Source organism: Geotrypetes seraphini, chromosome 9 (assembly GCF_902459505.1).
Source record: "Geotrypetes seraphini chromosome 9, aGeoSer1.1, whole genome shotgun sequence".
NCBI lineage: Eukaryota > Metazoa > Chordata > Amphibia > Gymnophiona > Dermophiidae > Geotrypetes > Geotrypetes seraphini.
In genome coordinates, this window is record NC_047092.1 from 6,601,502 (window position 1) to 6,619,596 (window position 18,095).

Below are 18,095 nucleotides of genomic sequence, written 5' to 3' on the forward strand. Positions count from 1 at the left end.
GAGGTACTGGTGCCCCCACTGCCACAGCGCCCAAGTCCGTTCACCCTCCCTTACTATGCCCACTGGGTTCCAATCTCTTTGGTGGATTGAGTTGGTGAGCCTCAAAGTAGTTTGTCAAAAGCCCCCAAAGTGGTAGTTAGGCAGCTGCCATTGTGCTTAACTGCAAGGGTTGGACATATGGACAGGGGCATGAGTACGTCTGCCCAGTGGTGTAGCGAGGGTGAGACACACCCGGCGTGGTGGTGCCCATCCCCTGCCCTCTTCTCCACCCTTCCAACTCCACACATTCCTTCCTTGTCCCTTCCTGTCACATGCGCAACACTTCCTTTCCCCCGTACCTCTGTAATGTTCCTGGCGTGAGCAGCAACCCCCAAGTGTCGGCTCTACCTCCGACGTCACTTCCTAGCCCAAAAAATCTAAATCTCTCATTTTTGCTTGTAAAGAAAATGAAGAATTTGGTAGCACCAAGACACACCAGTTCCAATGACTGATACCAGTAAATGTATTGGGACTTATTCTAGATTTCAAATTAACTTTTCATCAACAAAAAAAGTTGTGAAAAAAGTTTTTTCACAAATTACGAATGATTAGATCGATATCACAGTTATCGGAATCTTCATCCCTCAATATTTTGATTTGTTCATTTATTACTTCTCATTTACACTATTGTAAGGGAATTACTCAAAAGGAATTGTGAAGATATTATAGATTATACAAAACACTGCAGTCAAACTTCTCTTGAAGGCCAAAAAATATGACACTCCACACATTGGTTGCTCATCAAACACAGAGTGACTTTTAAAATCTTACTTCTCACATTTAAAGTTTAGACAAAATAATTCTCCAGGATTTATAGATCGACTACTCATTTAATATGTTTCGACAAGAACACTTTGTTCCAGTCAACAAAATCTATTAATCATTCTTCAAGGCATATAATTTATGACACTACATGTAAGACCATCTTTTCCGTCACTGCTCCCACCCTCTGGAATGGTCTTCCATCATACCTCTGTCCAAATCCTTCGTAAAATAAATTAAAAACTTTTTAATTTAATGATGCCTATGGAATGGCATAACAAGGTGTATCATTCTTAAACAAAGATATACTTATAAATTAAATCAAAGCAATATTTATAAAAATCCTTTACCCTTTTTCCTCTCGTAACTTCCCATCACTTTCTTTCCTATCAAGATATGATAGTTTCTCCCCGACTCTTTTACCCTACCGTATCCTTATTTTTGTTATGTTAACTTCTAAATTTGTGATTTTTTATATAATCTTATGTAAATTTCTTCTTTTTTGTTTTTTTCCCCATTTTTGTTTGTAAACTGCTTAGTTTTAATAAGCAGTATATCAAAACCTTAATAAACTTGAAACTTCATTGGCCATTAGCTCCGTATCATCGTTTTATTAAAAAATTCTTAATATATCTCGCTGTTCTTTCTCATTCAAAACCTCTTTGTAACAAAACTTATTGAAAATAATTTATTATTTCTTTGAGAATACTCATCTGAGATTCAATGGCAGGGGTAGATTCTCCGACATCTATGTTTCCCACAGTGCTTTTTCAAGACATCTCCTAACACATTCAACATTGCTGGACTACATAGAAACATAGAAGATGACGGCAGATAAGGACCATAGCCCATCAGGTCTGCCCACTCTACTGACCCACCCCCAAGTCTACTATCCTAGGGATCCCACTCCTGGTGACAAGTTCCCTTGGCTTAACCCTCTAAGGGATCCCACATGGGCATCCCATTTGCTTTTAAATTCTTGCACGCTGTTTGCCTCGATCACTTGCACTGGGAGCTTGTTCCAAGGATCAACCACTCTCTCGGTGAAGAAATATTTCCTGGTGTCGCCATGAAATTTCCCGCCCCTGAGTTTGAGCGGATGCCCTCTTGTGGCTGAGGGTCCTTTGAGAAAGAGAATCTCTTCTTCCATCTCGATACGGCTGGTAATATACTTAAACGTCTTGATCATGTCTCCTCTCTCCCTACGTTCCTCGAGTGAGTACAGCCGCAAATTTTTCAGCCTTTCCTCGTACGATAGATCCTTGAGCCCCGAGACCATCCTGGTGGCCATCCGTTGCACCGACTCTACTCTCAGCACATATTTTCGGTAGTGTGGCCTCCAGAATTGCACACAGTATTCCAAATGAGGCCTCACCATGGTTCTGTATAATGGCATTATGACTTCAGGCTGACGAAACTCCTGCGGATGCAACCTAACAACTGTCTTGCCTTAGATGAAGCCTTCTCCACATGATCAGCAGTTTTCATGTCTGCGCTGATGATCACTCCCAAGTCTCGTTCTGTTGAAGTTCTAGCTAAGGTCTCACCATTCAAGGTGTAAGTTCTGCACGGATTTCTGCTGCCGAGGTGCATGATCTTGCATTTCTTAGCGTTGAAGCCCAGCTGCCAGGTCGAGGACCAAAGCTCCAACAAATGTAGGTCCTGTGTCATACTATCGGGTGAATTGCCATCTCTCACTATATTGCATCTCTCACTATATGGCGTAGTCAGCGAATAACGTTACCTTACCTTGAAGCCCCTGAGTTAGGTCACCTATGAATATGTTGAAAAGGAGCGGGCCCAAGACTGAGCCCTGCGGTACTCCACTGGTCACCTCCGATGTTTTAGAGAGGGTACCGTTAACTACCAACCTCTGAAGTCTGCCACTCAGCCAGTCATTGACCCAAGTAGTTAGTATTTCTCCCAGCCCCATTGATTTCATCTTGCTCAACAGCCTGCGATGCGAAACATAGATTCTATGTTGTAGAATCTGCCCCTGCTGCTGACTTTCAGATGAGTATTACTCAAAGAAATAATAAATTATTTTCAATATGTTATGTTACAAAAAGGTTTTGAATGAGAAAGAACAGCGAGATATATTAAGAATATTTTAATAAAATGATGATACAGAGATAATGGCCAATAAAGGCGCTGATGTATTAGTGTGTTGGAAAAAGCGTAGATTTGAACAGTGGGGTTCAGTGTTCGAGTATTTAACTCACTGGAGTTTGAGGTCTGAATGCTTTGAAATGAAATGTTTGATATTTTGTGACTATTGAGATACTGCAGAGACAAAGATATAGGTGCCTTTGAGATAACTGTAAAAAGTAGGGCAGATACGGAGGGGGCAGAGAGGCATCAGGGCAACAGCTAGTAACAAGATGAGGATGAATGCATGGGACATTTTTGGCCACTTCAGATTTTTATATTAAAATGGTCATCCTAATTCATTCTGGGATCCTCAATTTTGCTTTTCCAGGCTAAAGAACAGAACTTTGATTCACTCCCTCATCCCCTACATTCAAATTAGTATTTAAAAACAATTATATGATTGAATATAAACGCCCCCATTGATCAAATGGACTTCTATTCACACTACAGGGGGGGGGCTGCTGCATCACCTCCCTCCCCCTGCTGTGAAGTCTCTGTCAGGGAAAAAGGTGATTAACTCAGCCACATTTTTTAGTCTGGGAATTCTTAAATCCACAACACATTAAAAACATGGAGAACTATACATATGTGGACAGCGATATCAACATTGGTAAGCCAGAAAGCACAACATTGCAAAACTGACACAACTCATATTAAGAGAATAATGACCCCCTTCTCCCCCCCCCCCCCAAAAAAAAGCAAAAATAAGATAATAGAAATATACTTTTATTATTTCATTTGGAACTTTTTTTTTTTTTATAATCTTTATTAATTTCCCAGACTTTTAATTAAAGACCCAACTTGGCCACGTTTCGCCAATCAGGCTGCATCAGAGTGATCTGCAGATGTGTTAATGGAACAACATCTATTCAGTTGGTTGTAATTTCTGATTACTTTAACGTAGGTGTGACAAAGCTGGTTGTTCCAAATCCACTCGTGGCCGTGTTGGGTCTTTCACGACTTTTTGGGGTTGGTCTATTATTTTGTTTTATCTTGTCCTTTGCAGATTTGTACCTGGGGGGGCACTTCCCCAAAAGAAATACATTTTACCAGTCTCCTAGCACTGTTTGAGGGTATAAAAATGTGCCTTACTTTGGAAAGAAAAGGGGACAGGAATTTCAACTATTTATTAGGGCATTGGGTTGGAAATAATACACATTTTACTTACGGAGCTAGACAACAGTCAAAGAGTGACAAGTTCCATGCACTATTTTGTCAAACCTTTTTTTTTTTCTCGTTACATAAGACTTTAAACTAATGGTTCACAACATGATGCCATAATGATGATTTAGCAGAAGCCAACATGCTTTTGGGAAATCAGAGCAATGCAAAGGAGGAAAAAAGCAAAACAAGAAAAGAAAGAGATAATTAAACCGAAAAGCTTTTGTTTCTGAAAACACTGCACATAAGAGCAGGACACCAATCACAAGGAGAAGTTTCCATAGGTGGAGATAGAGCATACAGAGCAGAGCAGAGCAGAACAGGCATGCTCAGATGAGAACCCCCAAGGCCAGCTAAGACGTCATGATTTCTGACATTTTGTGCAAAATTCTGAAAGACTCCAGTTTCACAGGACACACCCCTGTCTAGACTTCTTTGGGGAAGGGGGCTAGATTTTTATTTAATTTGGCATTTCTAGTCTGGGAGGAGCCTCCTTGTTCAAAGTGGACTACAGCCACAATTCCAAATAGTAAATCCACACTTGTGTTACCAAAACAACATAGTGATGATATCCCTCTCTGAAAATGTATTTGCTTCACAGCCACAGTCTCACTGTCACTCTTTGGGATGGAGTACGTCACTACAGAATTTGTCCTCTAGCTGAGAAATAACGCAAGCTGGGTGAAGCGAGAACCTGCTTCAGGCCAGGCTTGGAAAGGTGAGCCCTTGGAATATGCCTCATTAACCCAACTTTCTAAACCATAATTAACATTTTTATTGGGTACATGAAATAGAATAAAAGACAACTTTTTTTTTTTGTAAAAAATCTGCATGTGATATTAGGACAGGTTACGCATTCTCTTTCTGAAGTGGACACATAGGCCCAGATTCTCAAAAAGTGCGTCCCGATTTTAGGCAGCTGTAGGCGTCTTACAGCTGTCTAATCAGCCAATCGGGATGCACGTTTAAAAAAAAAAAATGCTCCCCAGGCAGGCCTGAAGGCACCTCCGGGAGCCTAGGGAGACCCGCAAGACGCCTAAGCTCGCCTAAGGGCCTTAGGCGAACCTAGGTGGCCCTACGCGTCTCCCTAGTAGAGGAAGAAACCTTAAAAATGTAGGCCAGCAAAATGCTGGTCTACATTGTAAGTAGACGCAGCTGCTATACTTATCGCGGCAAGGGATCTCTCTGCCGCTATAAGTATAGCGGGCCGCGGCCTGTCCGATCGGATCCCCCCTCCCCCCCCCGACATTACCGATCTCCCTCCCACCCCGACACTACCGATGCTGGCAGGAGAGTGCCCAATCCCTCCTGCCCGAAGACAGCGCACCCCCCTCCTGCCCGAAGACGGCGCACCCCCCCCCTCCTGCCCGAAGACTGCACACCACCCCCCGGCGCTAACAACCCCCAAACTAACCTGTTCTTCGGGCCAGACGGTTCTTTCCCGTCTAACCGGTAAGCCCGCCTCGTCGAAATGAGGCGGGCTCGCCCCTTCCCGGCCCATCCCGCCGAAGCCTAAGGCCTGATTGGCCCAGGCTCTAGAAGCCTGGACCAATCAGGCCTTAGGCATAGCGGGTCCGCCCATCCCCACTAAATCTAAGGTCTGATTGGCCAAGTGGGGATGGGCGGACCCGCTATGCCTAAGGCCTGATTGGTCCAGGCTTCTAGAGCCTGGGCCAATCAGGCCTTAGGCTTCGGAGGGATGGGCCGGGAAGGGGCGAGCCCGCCTCATTTCGACGAGGCGGGCTTACCGGCTAGACGGGAAAGAACCGTCTGGCCCGAAGAACAGGTTAGTTTGGGGGTTGTTAGCGCCGGGGGGTGGTGTGCAGTCTTCGGGCAGGAGGGGGGGGTGCGCCGTCTTCGGGCAGGAGGGATTGGGCACTCTCCTGCCAGCATCGGTAGCGCCGGGGGGTGGTGTTCAGTCTTCGGGCAGGAGGGGGGGGATGTGCCATCTTCGGGCAGGAGGGGGGGGGATGTGCCGTCTTCGGGCAGGAGGGATTGGACACTCTCCTGCCAGCATCAGTAGTGTCGGGGGGGGGCAGTAGTGTCGGGGGGGGGGCGGTCGGTAGTGTCGGGGGGGGGGGCGGTCGGTAGTGTCGGGGGGGGCGGTCGGTCGGGGGGGGGAGGGGCATCCGATCGGACAGGCCGCGGCCCGCTATACTTATAGCGGCAGAGAGATTCCTTGCCGCGATAAGTGTAGCGGGCCGTGTCTAATCTAACCCGATTCTCTAACCCGCGTCTGTAACATGGACGCCGGTTACAGAATCGGGGTTTAGTTTAGGCCGATTCTGAATAGGACGCCTCTCCCGGGCGTCCTATACAGAATCAGGGCCTCGCCTTCAATATAGGCGGCCTGCCTGGGGGAGCATTTTGTTTTTTTTAAAAACGTGCATCCCGATTGGCTGATTAGACAGCTGTTGGACGCCTACAGCTGCCTAAAATCGGGACGCACTTTTAGAGAATCTGGGCCATAGTTTCCATGTAGGATCCAGAGATGTAATTAAAAGATGAGAACTTCTCAGCCTGTAATTACAGAAACCAGCATTCCAAATCCCATTTGTATGTCTCTCTTGCTACTGCTCTGTTTAGCAGAGCTGCAAAGATACAGAAGATTTTATCCATGAAATACTTATGCATATATCTTTATTTTTGGTCCTTGCCAACATGTTTTTCTTATCTTTTTACAGCCAATTAATAAAATGAAGGAAGGTGTAAGGATGCAAAAAAGGTTGGCTATAAATTCATGAAATAAAAAAATAAATGTTTATTTAAAATTGAGAACATGTTGATTTCCAGAAAAGTGCTGGAATTTTTCAGAAGTCAAGAGAGTCAAGAATAGGAGTTTAACCCGGTTACGCAATTCACAGGGGGGGGGGGGCATTAAATGTACCCTCCCAGTTTACAAAACCATAGCGCAGTTTTTAGCGCTGTCCACAGTGGTAACAGAGATGTTACCGCCATGGCCGGTGCTACAAACTGCACTACGGTTTTGTAAAAGGGGGGAGGGAGGGGTTAATTAATACTACCCTAAGAATAAATACCCTTCACAATACAAATTTATTTAGGGTTTAGAACGCAGTCCAGAGAGTGCTTCTAGAGAACCCTCTTAAGATACCACACAGCATTAAAAAAGGGCTACATCCCAGTATCTTTTCTGTACAATTATATAGTGAAGAAAATAATTTCAGAGTGGGTATCAGCAGTCTTGATCTTGGCGTTTTGACAACGTTAGAAGAATATGAGCTGAATGCAGGTTCCCCCTCTAAACTCTCATCCATACTGCGCCTGCCATACCTTTCCCCACCCGGTCCCAGTCTGTGAATGTCATGTGAACACAAGTCTTTCACCATTTCCAATCATTTGCACAAAAGAAACAAAGAAAGGGCAGATGATACGGTACCTCCATTGTCTGAGACTGATGCATAGCTTTGATTGCATTCTGTGCCATAGCCCTTGAAGAAAACGTTACAAACGCACAGCCTGTGAGGGACAAGGGGACAGGGAGCAGGAAAGACAAAAAAAAAAAAAAAAACAACAAGACAAAAGGGTTGGACACTTGTTAAACCAACAACAGTCTACGAGAATGGCCACAAGACGACACTGTTTCTCAGTAATACATAAACAGCTCTTCCGCTTTGGGAGGGGGAGTTTCAATTGTGTGGGGGTGGGGTGGGTTTTTTTTTTTTTGTTCTTGGTACTCACAGTGCTGACTTGCTAATCCAACCATTGATGTAAAGGGGAGGAAATAAAAAAATTGGGAAGGTGTTCTTTAAGCCACAGATTTTCAAATTAACAGTCATATTACTTTTTTAGCATCTTTCCTCTTAATAGGCCATATCAAGTTTAATTATATTTGCAGCATATTTATGGGTAATGCAACATAACATATCACGTGAAAAAATACAAAACAATTATAATAGGCAACTAGAACCATACTGCTTCCCTTCTACTAAATACATGGATTATGATCTTTAAACAGACATCATTGCTTGGAATAATGCAAAGCCTGGAATCTTTCTACTGACTCATAAATGAGACTAGAGCCAATACTCCCAGGAACTAGAAAGAAAAAGATCTGAAAAATAAAATATTAAGGGGTCCTTTTACTAAGGTCCGCTAACCGATTTAGAGCGAGTTAATCGATTTAGAGCACACTAAAGATTAGCGCACTAAATGCTGCCTTAGCATATAGCATGCGCTAATCTTTAGCGCATGCTAAATTGATTAGCGTGCCTTAGTAAAAGGACCCCTAAAAATGGCAGGAAGGATTGACAAAGTTTGGGACTCCTAGGCCCTGATTTTATAAATGATACCTACTGAGATAGGCCCCTAACAATTTTTTTAAATTGGTTAATTGGAACTGATAATTTAAATCTCAACCAAAAAACAGCTAGACACACCTAACAAACTCTATTGTAGGAGGAAGAGACCTCAAGTGATCCAGACATACGGTATAGAAATGATTCTTGCCAGATGCGATGGGTGTCCGCATCTGGAGTACTGCATCCAATATTGGTCGCCTTACCTTAAGAAGGATATGGCGATACTCGAGAGGGTTCAGAGGAGAGCGACACGTCTGATAAAGGGTATGGAAAACCTTTCATACACTGAGAGACTGGAGAAACTGGGGCTCTTTTCCCTGGAGAAGAGGAGACTTAGAGGGGACATAATAGAGATTTACAAGATCATGAAGGGCATAGAGAGAGTAGAGAGGGACAGATTCTTCAAATGTTCGAAAACTACAAGAACAAGAGGGCATTCGGAAAAGTTGAAAGAGGACAGATTCAAAACCAATGCTAGGAAGTTTTTCTTCACCCAATGGGTGGGGGACACCTGGAATGCGCTTCCAGAGGGTTTGATAGGGCAGAGTCGGGAATTAGGGTTCAAGAAGGAATTGGACAGTTTTCTGAAAGAAAAGGGGATAGAGAGGTATAGATAGAGGACTACTACACAGGTCCTGGACCTGTTGGGCCGCCGCGCGAGCAGACTGCTGAGCACGATGGACCTCTGGTCTGACCCAGCAGAGGCACTGCTTATGTTCTTATGTCTATAATCAGGAGCTATCATTGGTCATAAAGACCTTAACGAACACCAACATGGAGAAAGTGAAAAATTGTTCCTGTCTGAAAAAATTTCATTAAAAAATGGAACGGCCACACATTTCCTAAAGAAGTGGCTGAAGTGAAACGTAGAAGCTCCTTAGAGTATATCATGGTCTACAAAGCCAGCACACTTAACCACCACCATTGAGCCTTAGAACTTCTAATGTGCATCTGAACAGATTTTGGACATTGGGCTCTTGGAATTCAAACAGAGGATTGTTTAACACACCATGAGCTGCAGCTAAGTAACAATGTTTGATTTTACTGCTTAACATTGGGCAGTTCATATTGTTTGCATTGCTCGACTTGCTTCAGTTTGAACCTTTTATAATTATTTATAATTTATTATTGGTTGGATGGTTAATTAAGTACTGACATTAGCAGTTTTTATGACCAATCATAGCTCCTGATTATAGACATAAGGCAAGAATCATTTCTATACTGTATGTCTGGAGCACTTGAGGTCTTTTCCTCCTACAGTAGAGTTTGGGACTCTTAGGTCCTGATTCTATAGATGGTTGAGTTATCAGTTTTGGATTTTAGACTATTTGTTATTTGCTGATAGTTGAAACGCCATTAAAATCCAACTATTAAACAATTTAAAAATTTAGGCCCCTTTTTAATCAAGCCTTGTTAGATTGTTTTTTTTTTTTTTTTTGCCGGCTGCAGCAGTTGAAGCTTCAACGCTCATAGGAATTCTATGAGTGTCGGAGATTTTACCGAAGTCGACAGTAATAAAAAACCCTAACGCGGGCTTGATAAAAGAGGGCCTTAATTTGCCGGTAGGTCTTTCCAACTTGGATATAGGCATCTACACTGAGTTGCCTACCCGAAAACTAGGCGTGGTTAGGGTCAGAGTTTGGGTGTAAATTTAGTTAGGTGCCAGTATTTTAGGCCAAGAAAACCCTGGCCTAATACACTGACGCCTAACTCAAGTTAGGTGCCGCTAGCTAAGGCAATGCTACAAACAACGCCCAACTTTGAATGACATGCAGTAGGTGTTTTTCTAGACCAGGGGTGTCAAAATCAATCACATAAAGGGCTGAAATTTAAAACATAGGCTAAGTCGCGGGCCAAATTTTTATTAAGATACTTATGGGTCCTTTTGCTAAATGCGCATCTTAATAAAGACTTTTCCTCTCTCTTTTAGGTCCTAGTTCACGCTTGCTGTCTAACACCAACTCTGGCAGGATACACATTTCAAATCTGACATATCGTAATCATAAAACAGAAAATAAAATTATTTTTCTACCTTTTGTTGTCTGGTCATTATTCAAATCATGTTGGTCCCAGGTTGTCTTCTGATAACTCGCTTGTCAGGGTCTCCTGCCCATTTGTCATTTTCTTCTTTCTAGTGCTAACCATCCATCTTCCATCTCTGTCCTCCCCTTCCATTTCCCTTCCGTCCCCCGGAGATCTGGCATCTTTCCTTTTTTTGTCTCCATCCCCGCAGCTGTAGCGATGGACCCCACCATCCCCAGATCCACCATCTTTCCTTTTCTCAACTACCCTTTCATCTAGCATTTCTCCCTTCTTCCCCACCACCCCAGTGTCTACCATCTCTCCCTTCCTCTTCCCAACTACCATCCTATCCAGTATCTCTATCCCCTCCATACCATCCCTTGTGTCCAACTTCTCTCCCTTTCTGTTCCTTCCCTCCTCCATCCCATTTTCCACCATCTCTCTCCCTTTCCTCTGTTTTTAGACTCATTATTTCTTCCCCTCCCCCCTCAGTCCGGCATATGCACATCAGTTTGGACCCCTCCTTCCCTCCCTCCATGCACTTCTACACCAGGGCCAGCCCCGAATGCCTGTATGTTTTCCCCATTCTTCTTCCAGGTCTCACTTTCAAGATTTGGCCCGCCGTTCCTTCCCTCCATTCCAGATTCCCGGTCTCATCTTCAAAGCAGCCTGCAAGAGGATTGCTAGTCAGCTGTAGCAAACCTAGCAGGCTGCCTCAGCCTCCACAGCATGTTCTCTCTGCTGCGGTCCCGCCCCTCTTCTGACATATGTGATCACGGCAGAGGTAATGTGCTGCGGCGGTTGACGGCAGACCGCTAAGTTTGCTACAACCAACTGGCAATTCTCTTGCAGGCTGCTTTGAAGATGAAACCGGAATGGATGGAGGGAAGGAACTGCAGGCCAAATATCCAGCCAAACTGTGGGCCAAATTTAATTACCCTGTATGCCAAATTTGGCCCACGGTCCTGAGTTTGAGACACCCCTGTTCTAGACACACACCAATTTAGAATTAGGCCCTGAAGACAATCAGAAAATACCCCTCTGAATAGAGAGTAACTGCCTCCATCAAAACCTTAAATGCTAACTTCTTTTGTGGTTTATTTAGTTTTTTAAAAATATATTTCATTCAAAATGAAATATTATTGCTCTTGATGGTGTTATTTCACTGATGCAAGTGAGAGGAAATGTTCTACCATAATGCTATATGGGGTTAGGAGAAACAGCTAATATCTGGCAGTAGCACACAGGTATCTAATAATGTAAAAAGCCAGGAGAGACTGATTTCTGGACTCTCATGCAAGAACTGGGTATCGCAGTCTGGTCAGACTTAGCCCTGCTCAGCTCCCTGCTCTTTTAACTAACACGCACACTACTAATATTTATTTTATTTTGTTTTCAATTTCCACTTTATTTTATTCACTGTACACCCCTGGGCATCTGGCAGGGAAACCCCCCACCAAACTGAAATTAATGCAGATTCTGACTGATTATGCAGTAATCCGATCGCATGCTGGGCTTTGCCGCACCATCTCTAACAGCTGTAAAATTGCCCTGATTTTCAGCTTCTTTAGCCCCGCACAGTTGGCATTCAGGTTTCAGCAAATAATTTAGAGTTCCACACGATTTCCTGAAAACACTATTTGCTGGTACTTAAAATTATTTCCAAATGAAGCTCATCTAAAGACACAGAGAGACTCAGAAGATTGTCCTCAGAGCTAAAGGCAAAAGAATCAGGGCTGGCTGCATGCACACTGCTGCCTCCCTTGGCCAAAATGCATAATTGCCACCAATTTTTCATTTTTTTATTTCAATAAATGTTTTATTAAAGTTTTAAATGGGAAAACAACAGACAAACTACACAATTCACCCCCACAAATATATAACCAATAGTGTACCCATAAAGTTTTCTTCATTAAGGATAGATTAAAAACTAAACAAAACGTGGAGGGGCATAATCGAAAGGGACGTCTAAGTCCGTTTACGTCCATCTCGCAAGTCGTCCAAAGTTAAAAAGAGCCTAAGACACATTTTTGAAAGATACGTCCAACTTTTTTTTACTTTCGAAAATTGTCTAATTATACGTCCTGCCGATCTGATTGTCCAAGCCGCTAAATCGTCCATCTTTATGCCACATTTCCGTCCAAGTCCAAAACACCTAGAACAATCCCTGTTGGACGTGGGAGGGGGTCTGAAAAATGATGGATTGCACACCCAGACATGCCTCCTAAATAGTGGGGTACCTTATAGGGCACTGCTGTGAACTTCACAAAAAGGGTGCCATGGCTTCTCCTCACTACAGCTCCCTTATAGGTGACAGTGAGCCCCCCCAAACCACCTCCAGAATCCCCTAGACCCACTTATCTACCATCCCCAATAGCCCGTATGGCTGCACGAGCCACTTATATGCCAGTAAAAAAAGGGTTTTGGGGGTGTATAGGGCAGTGCACATGTTTCAGTATCAATGCAGTGATTAAAGGGGCTTATGGGCACGGGTCCTCCTCTCTATGGGTCCCTAACCCACTGCCAAGATGACTTCAGCTACCTCTGGGCTGGACGACTAGGCTTTCCTATGCCAGGCGGCCAGGTGATGATGGTCTGGAGGTGTGAATAAAATTTTTATGGGGGTTGGTGATCACTGGAGTAGTGTGTAGGGGTCTGTGTTATGTGTTTTCAGTGCTTATCTGGTGAGTTTAGGTGGGTTCTAAGTCACAACGTCCAAGTTCCATCTAGGCTCTGTTGTTAAACTTTCGGTTATACATACTGTACGACTAAGTCTAAGCCGGCCCACGTCCCGCCCAACTCCCGCCCTTGACAAGCCTCCTGAAATGCCCCGTTTAGCTTTGGACATTGAGCGGCACTATGAAGGCCTAGGTTGTTTTTAAATACGTCCAAAACCCGGTTTTATTAACGGCGCTTGGACGTTTTTGAGAAATGTTTGTCCAAGTGCCGACTTAGGCCGGTTTTCTCTTTCGATTATGAGCCCCTTAGGTTTTACATTCCAAAAATCCTTTATTTAAATGGAATTTGAAAGATCCTGCTTCTTTTATTCCCCTCCCTGAACCTGATGAGATTTGCAAGCACTGATAGCAAACTGAAGAAAGATGAGATCCCTTTCACCATCATCTCACATCATCACTCGATTCTACCGATCAAAGATCATCGTGACCATTTTGTTAAAAAATCCTTCTATACAAGAACTGTTACTTGTCTTTAATTTCACACTAAGGATCTGAGGGGCCAAAGCACAAAACCTGTGTTAGCACCAGAGTGACGCGCATATTAATATGCAGGGAATCTTTTGAGGGCTCCAGCATAGGAAACGTGCACCCCAGATGGCTACAAAATGTACTTAAATGGATGTTAATGAAGCCATTTGATATTCCCCTCCCAATGCTTAGAGAGCAGAGCAGAAACAAATGCTGCCCTGACCATCTCTTAAGTATTTAGGGTCTGATTCTTGACAGTGGCATAGTGGGGGTGAGCGGTGCCCGAGGTAGTGGCATCCATCTCCCGCCTGTGCGCACCTTTCCGTACCTTTTTATCTTTGGTGCAAACAGTCACGAAGTAGCTGCTCGCGTCGGCTTCGACGCGCTGGTCCCGGAAGTGACGTCAGAGAGAGCACCAAAGCCAACGCGAGCAGCTACTTTGTGGCTGCTTGCAATGAAGATAAAAAGGTACGGGAGGGGGAAGGGAAGGAGCGTGCCTGCAGGTGGCAGGGGGTGGCGGAGAGCAGGAGGGGTGCCAGTACCCTGAGAAAGACCGTGCCTGCGGCAGACTGACCCCCCCCCCCCCCGCACTATGCCACGGATTCTCAAAAACATGCGTCCTGCTGGCAGTAGATGTTGTATCACTGTTAAGCAGCCAACTGGGATGCACGTTTTTACAAAAAAAAACCCAAACAAACCCTCCTGCAAGCAAGGTGCCTACATTGAAGGCCTCCAGATTGCATCTAAGGAGATGTGTAGTGATGCTTAAGCATGTCCAAGGCGGGGCATGGGTGTGGCTTTGCCCAGAAGTGGCCATGGGCAGGCTTAAGCGTTGGTACACGTCTCTGTAGATGGGCGACAGATGCCTGAAATGTAGGCCTGAAAAATGCTGGCCTACACTTCAGGTGTCTGTCTGGAAGTGAAGGTGCGATTCTGCATAGGACGCAGGTGTGTGATTGATACGGAATTGGCGGCTGCCGATACCGGTGTCCTATAGAGAACCAAGCCCTTAGTGTACAGTGCTGTGTACATTTGGTAGTATTATAGAAATTATAAATTGTAGTAGTAGTTGATGCTGGAAACTTACCACCAGCTCAGGGGGGTATTGAAGATTTGGAAGAGAGGAAGTACAATTCAAGAAGCTTCTAAAAACATCTCTTTTTTTGTACAAGCTTTTTTTAAAGTTCCATAAGGATTAGCATTTAAGAGATGAAAAGATGCAGAATGCTATGGATTTTTATGTTTTGAAATAATTTGGAATCCACTTAGGCTTAAGCGGGCTATAAGACTTAAATAAATAGTGTCAGAATTTCTTTAAACTTCTGACTTTGTCTTTTTAGAAGTGGAAGGAAGTCTGTGCTGCCTATAAACACTAATAGTGAGAAACAAATGTGTGTGAGTCCAAGCAAAACTGGCACCTATGAGCCTCTCAAGTGAAAACAAGTTTTGACAGGCTTATATTTAAATACATTAAAGAATGGCACTGATGTGTGCTTGCATTTCCAGTCTTGCCTGGGCTTGCATACAGCAGGGTTTAAAAAAAAGGTTTGGATAATTTCTTAAAAGAGAAGTCCATAGGCCATTACTGAGAAGGCTTGAAGAAATCCACCTCTTATTCCTAGGATAAGCAACATAAAATCTGGTTTACTATTTGGGATTTTGCCAGGTACTCTGGATCTGAGTTGGTCATTGTTGGAAACAGGATACTGGGCTTGATGGACTTCGATCTGTCCCAGTATGGCAGCTCTTAGGTTCTTATATGTGAGCCAATCAAACCATTGTGACATCACTGATGAGGTTGGTTCTTAGGCATTGGTGGAATGAGGCATTATGACATCACAATCTCAGCCATGGAATGTTGCTGCTCTTTGGGGTTTCAGTCAGGTACTTGGGATCTGGATTGGCCACTCTTGGAAACAGGATACTGGGCTTGATGGACCGTTTCCCTTGCTTTTAGTTTCATAGTGCACATAGTCTGAATGCCATTTGCCTTGAACAATGGAGAACTAAGTTTCTGTGCTGTCTTTAGAAACATAGAAAATGACGGCAGAAAAGGGCCATAGCCCATCAAGTCTGCCCACTCTAATGACCCACCCCCCTGACTTTACCCCCCTAGAGATCTCACGTGAATATCCCATTTTCTTTTAAAGTCTGACATGCTGTTGGCCTCAATCACCTGCAGTGGCTGGACCTTTGATCATCAAGGCCTGAGTCACTATTTCCCATTCTGGCTCTTAATGTTAGTGAATTAGTTCTTCAGACATTTAAAAAAAAAGGGTTTGCTTAGTGAGTGATGTTGCTTTGCGTCGTTTCCTAACGCTAGCCTTCACTTGGTTTCATAAAGGGTCAGTGCTAAGGAGTTCTTCAGAATTTAAAAGGCCCAGGTTGATTTCCGAGAGCTCTGCATATCATCTTCAATCAAAAATAATACAGAAAGAAGGGAAACAAATAACAATAACTCCTGCCAGATTCCATATTGAAGTTTTGCACTAATATTAAAAAAAAAAACAAATCCCAAAAAAACCAAGGCTCAGATTTACTGTCAGACTCACAATAAACACACTAAGAAAAACCAAAACAAAATACGAGAACAAAACACTGCTCTTACATTAACAGGACCCTGGCACTAAGGGCTTACGGTCATTCTAGGACGTGTGTCTAAGAAAAAGATCAGCAGCAATTGGTGAAAAACATCAGGGCTTTTAATTGTCAAGAAATCTTTTTAGTCACTTTGACCCCATTATCCAGACGTCTATGCTACGATAGCAATTACTAAAGAGAGGTCAAGAATGTAAAGGATGGGTCAGAGGATGTGTACAAATGCCAAGAATCAGAAAGGCACAAATTATGCATTTAGCACACTTTTGACTTGCTGAAAAGAGGTGTAATTAATTGGTCCTGGAGGATAAAGTGATTCCTCCTCCCAGGATAAAGGGGTCCCTTTGGTATCAGGCAGCAATGATCACATTTGTAACCACATACTGTCAAATATTTGTTCCTCATCTTCTGGAAATAATCCACAATAGCTTTCAACTATTTGATTTCCATTAATTGGACAGTCTTCTTCAAGTTTACATAAAGAATAGAAAGCTGATCATCAGATTTTTGAAGAAGTTCCCGTGAACTGAAAATGTTCTGTTGCCCCCTCAATGGAACAACACTAGTCATATCCAGATAAAATAGCTTCTTAAATATTGTTTTTAGGTTCTACTACTGGGTCTTTTTTATTTTTAAATATTCTAATATATTCATTATTCAGCTGCTCCAGAGAATGGGAGCTAAAACAGAGCCACAAGGAACACTGCCCCTAGAAGATGATATAATAGAAGACAAATTGTTCATAATTACTCTAAAAAGCATGAGAGGTAAAATAAGATTTAAACCACTTAAGCATTTACCTGACACTAGAGAATGACACAGGGACAAATTTTTCCCCATCCTGTCCCCATGAGTTTTGTTACTGTCCCAGCTCCCATTCCTGTAAGCTCTGCCTTAACCACAGAAATCTCAAACACTTATGATTTGAAAGTGTTTGAGGCTCGTGCAGACGAGGACAGAGCTTAGGCATTGGTGGAATGAGGCATTATGACATCACAATCTGAGCTCCAGAATGTTGCTACTTAGGATGTTAAAGTGTTTGAGGCTTGGGCAGATGGGGACGGAGCTTAGGCATTGGTGGAATGAGGCATTATGACATCACAATCTGAGCTCCAGAATGTTGCTACTTAGGATGTTAAAGTGTTTGAGGCTTGGGCAGATGGGGACGGAGCTTAGGCATTGGTGGAATGAGGCATTATGACATCACAATCTGAGCTCCAGAATGTTGCTACTTAGGATGTTAAAGTGTTTGAGGCTTGGGCAGATGGGGACGGAGCTTAGGCATTGGTGGAATGAGGCATTATGACATCACAATCTGAGCTCCAGAATGTTGCTACTTAGGATGTTAAAGTGTTTGAGGCTTGGGCAGATGGGGACGGAGCTTAGGCATTGGTGGAATGAGGCATTATGACATCACAATCTGAGCTCCAGAATGTTGCTACTTAGGATGTTAAGGGGTTTGAGGCTTGTGCAGATGAGGACGGAGCTTGCAGGAATGGGGCAGGGCTAGGAAAAGAACTCGTGGGGACAGGAAGATAAATTCCCACAGGGATGGGGAAATATTTGTCCCCATGTCATTCTGTAGTCACCAACTCTCCTTTCCTTTCTCTTAGGGGCAAAAATAAATCTATCAGGGAATTTAGTCATTCTTTCTCCTTCAAACTGACAGAGCTTTGGAATAACTTGCCGCTCTCGCTAAGAAGCTTAGGCCCCTTCTTATCATTTAGGAAAGCTCTGAACACAATTCTGTTCACCAAACACTTTGGAAATTAACTACATCTACCTTTTCTAAATTAGATTTTCTCTTGTTTTGTTCTTTTGTACTATCTTATTCTTG

General features: G+C 43.5%; 1 protein-coding gene across 17 annotated transcripts in view; it reads right to left on the bottom strand.

Annotated features, from left to right (window-relative positions):
* Positions 1–18,095, bottom strand: part of CELF2 (CUGBP Elav-like family member 2) — a 1,015,007-nt gene that overhangs the window by 83,179 nt on the left and 913,733 nt on the right. For all 17 annotated transcript variants that reach the window (XM_033957563.1, XM_033957566.1, XM_033957556.1 and 14 more), the window contains one exon: positions 7,511–7,590. In XM_033957563.1, coding sequence (XP_033813454.1) covers positions 7,511–7,590 — 80 coding nt within the window. The remainder of the gene's footprint in view (positions 1–7,510; positions 7,591–18,095) is intronic.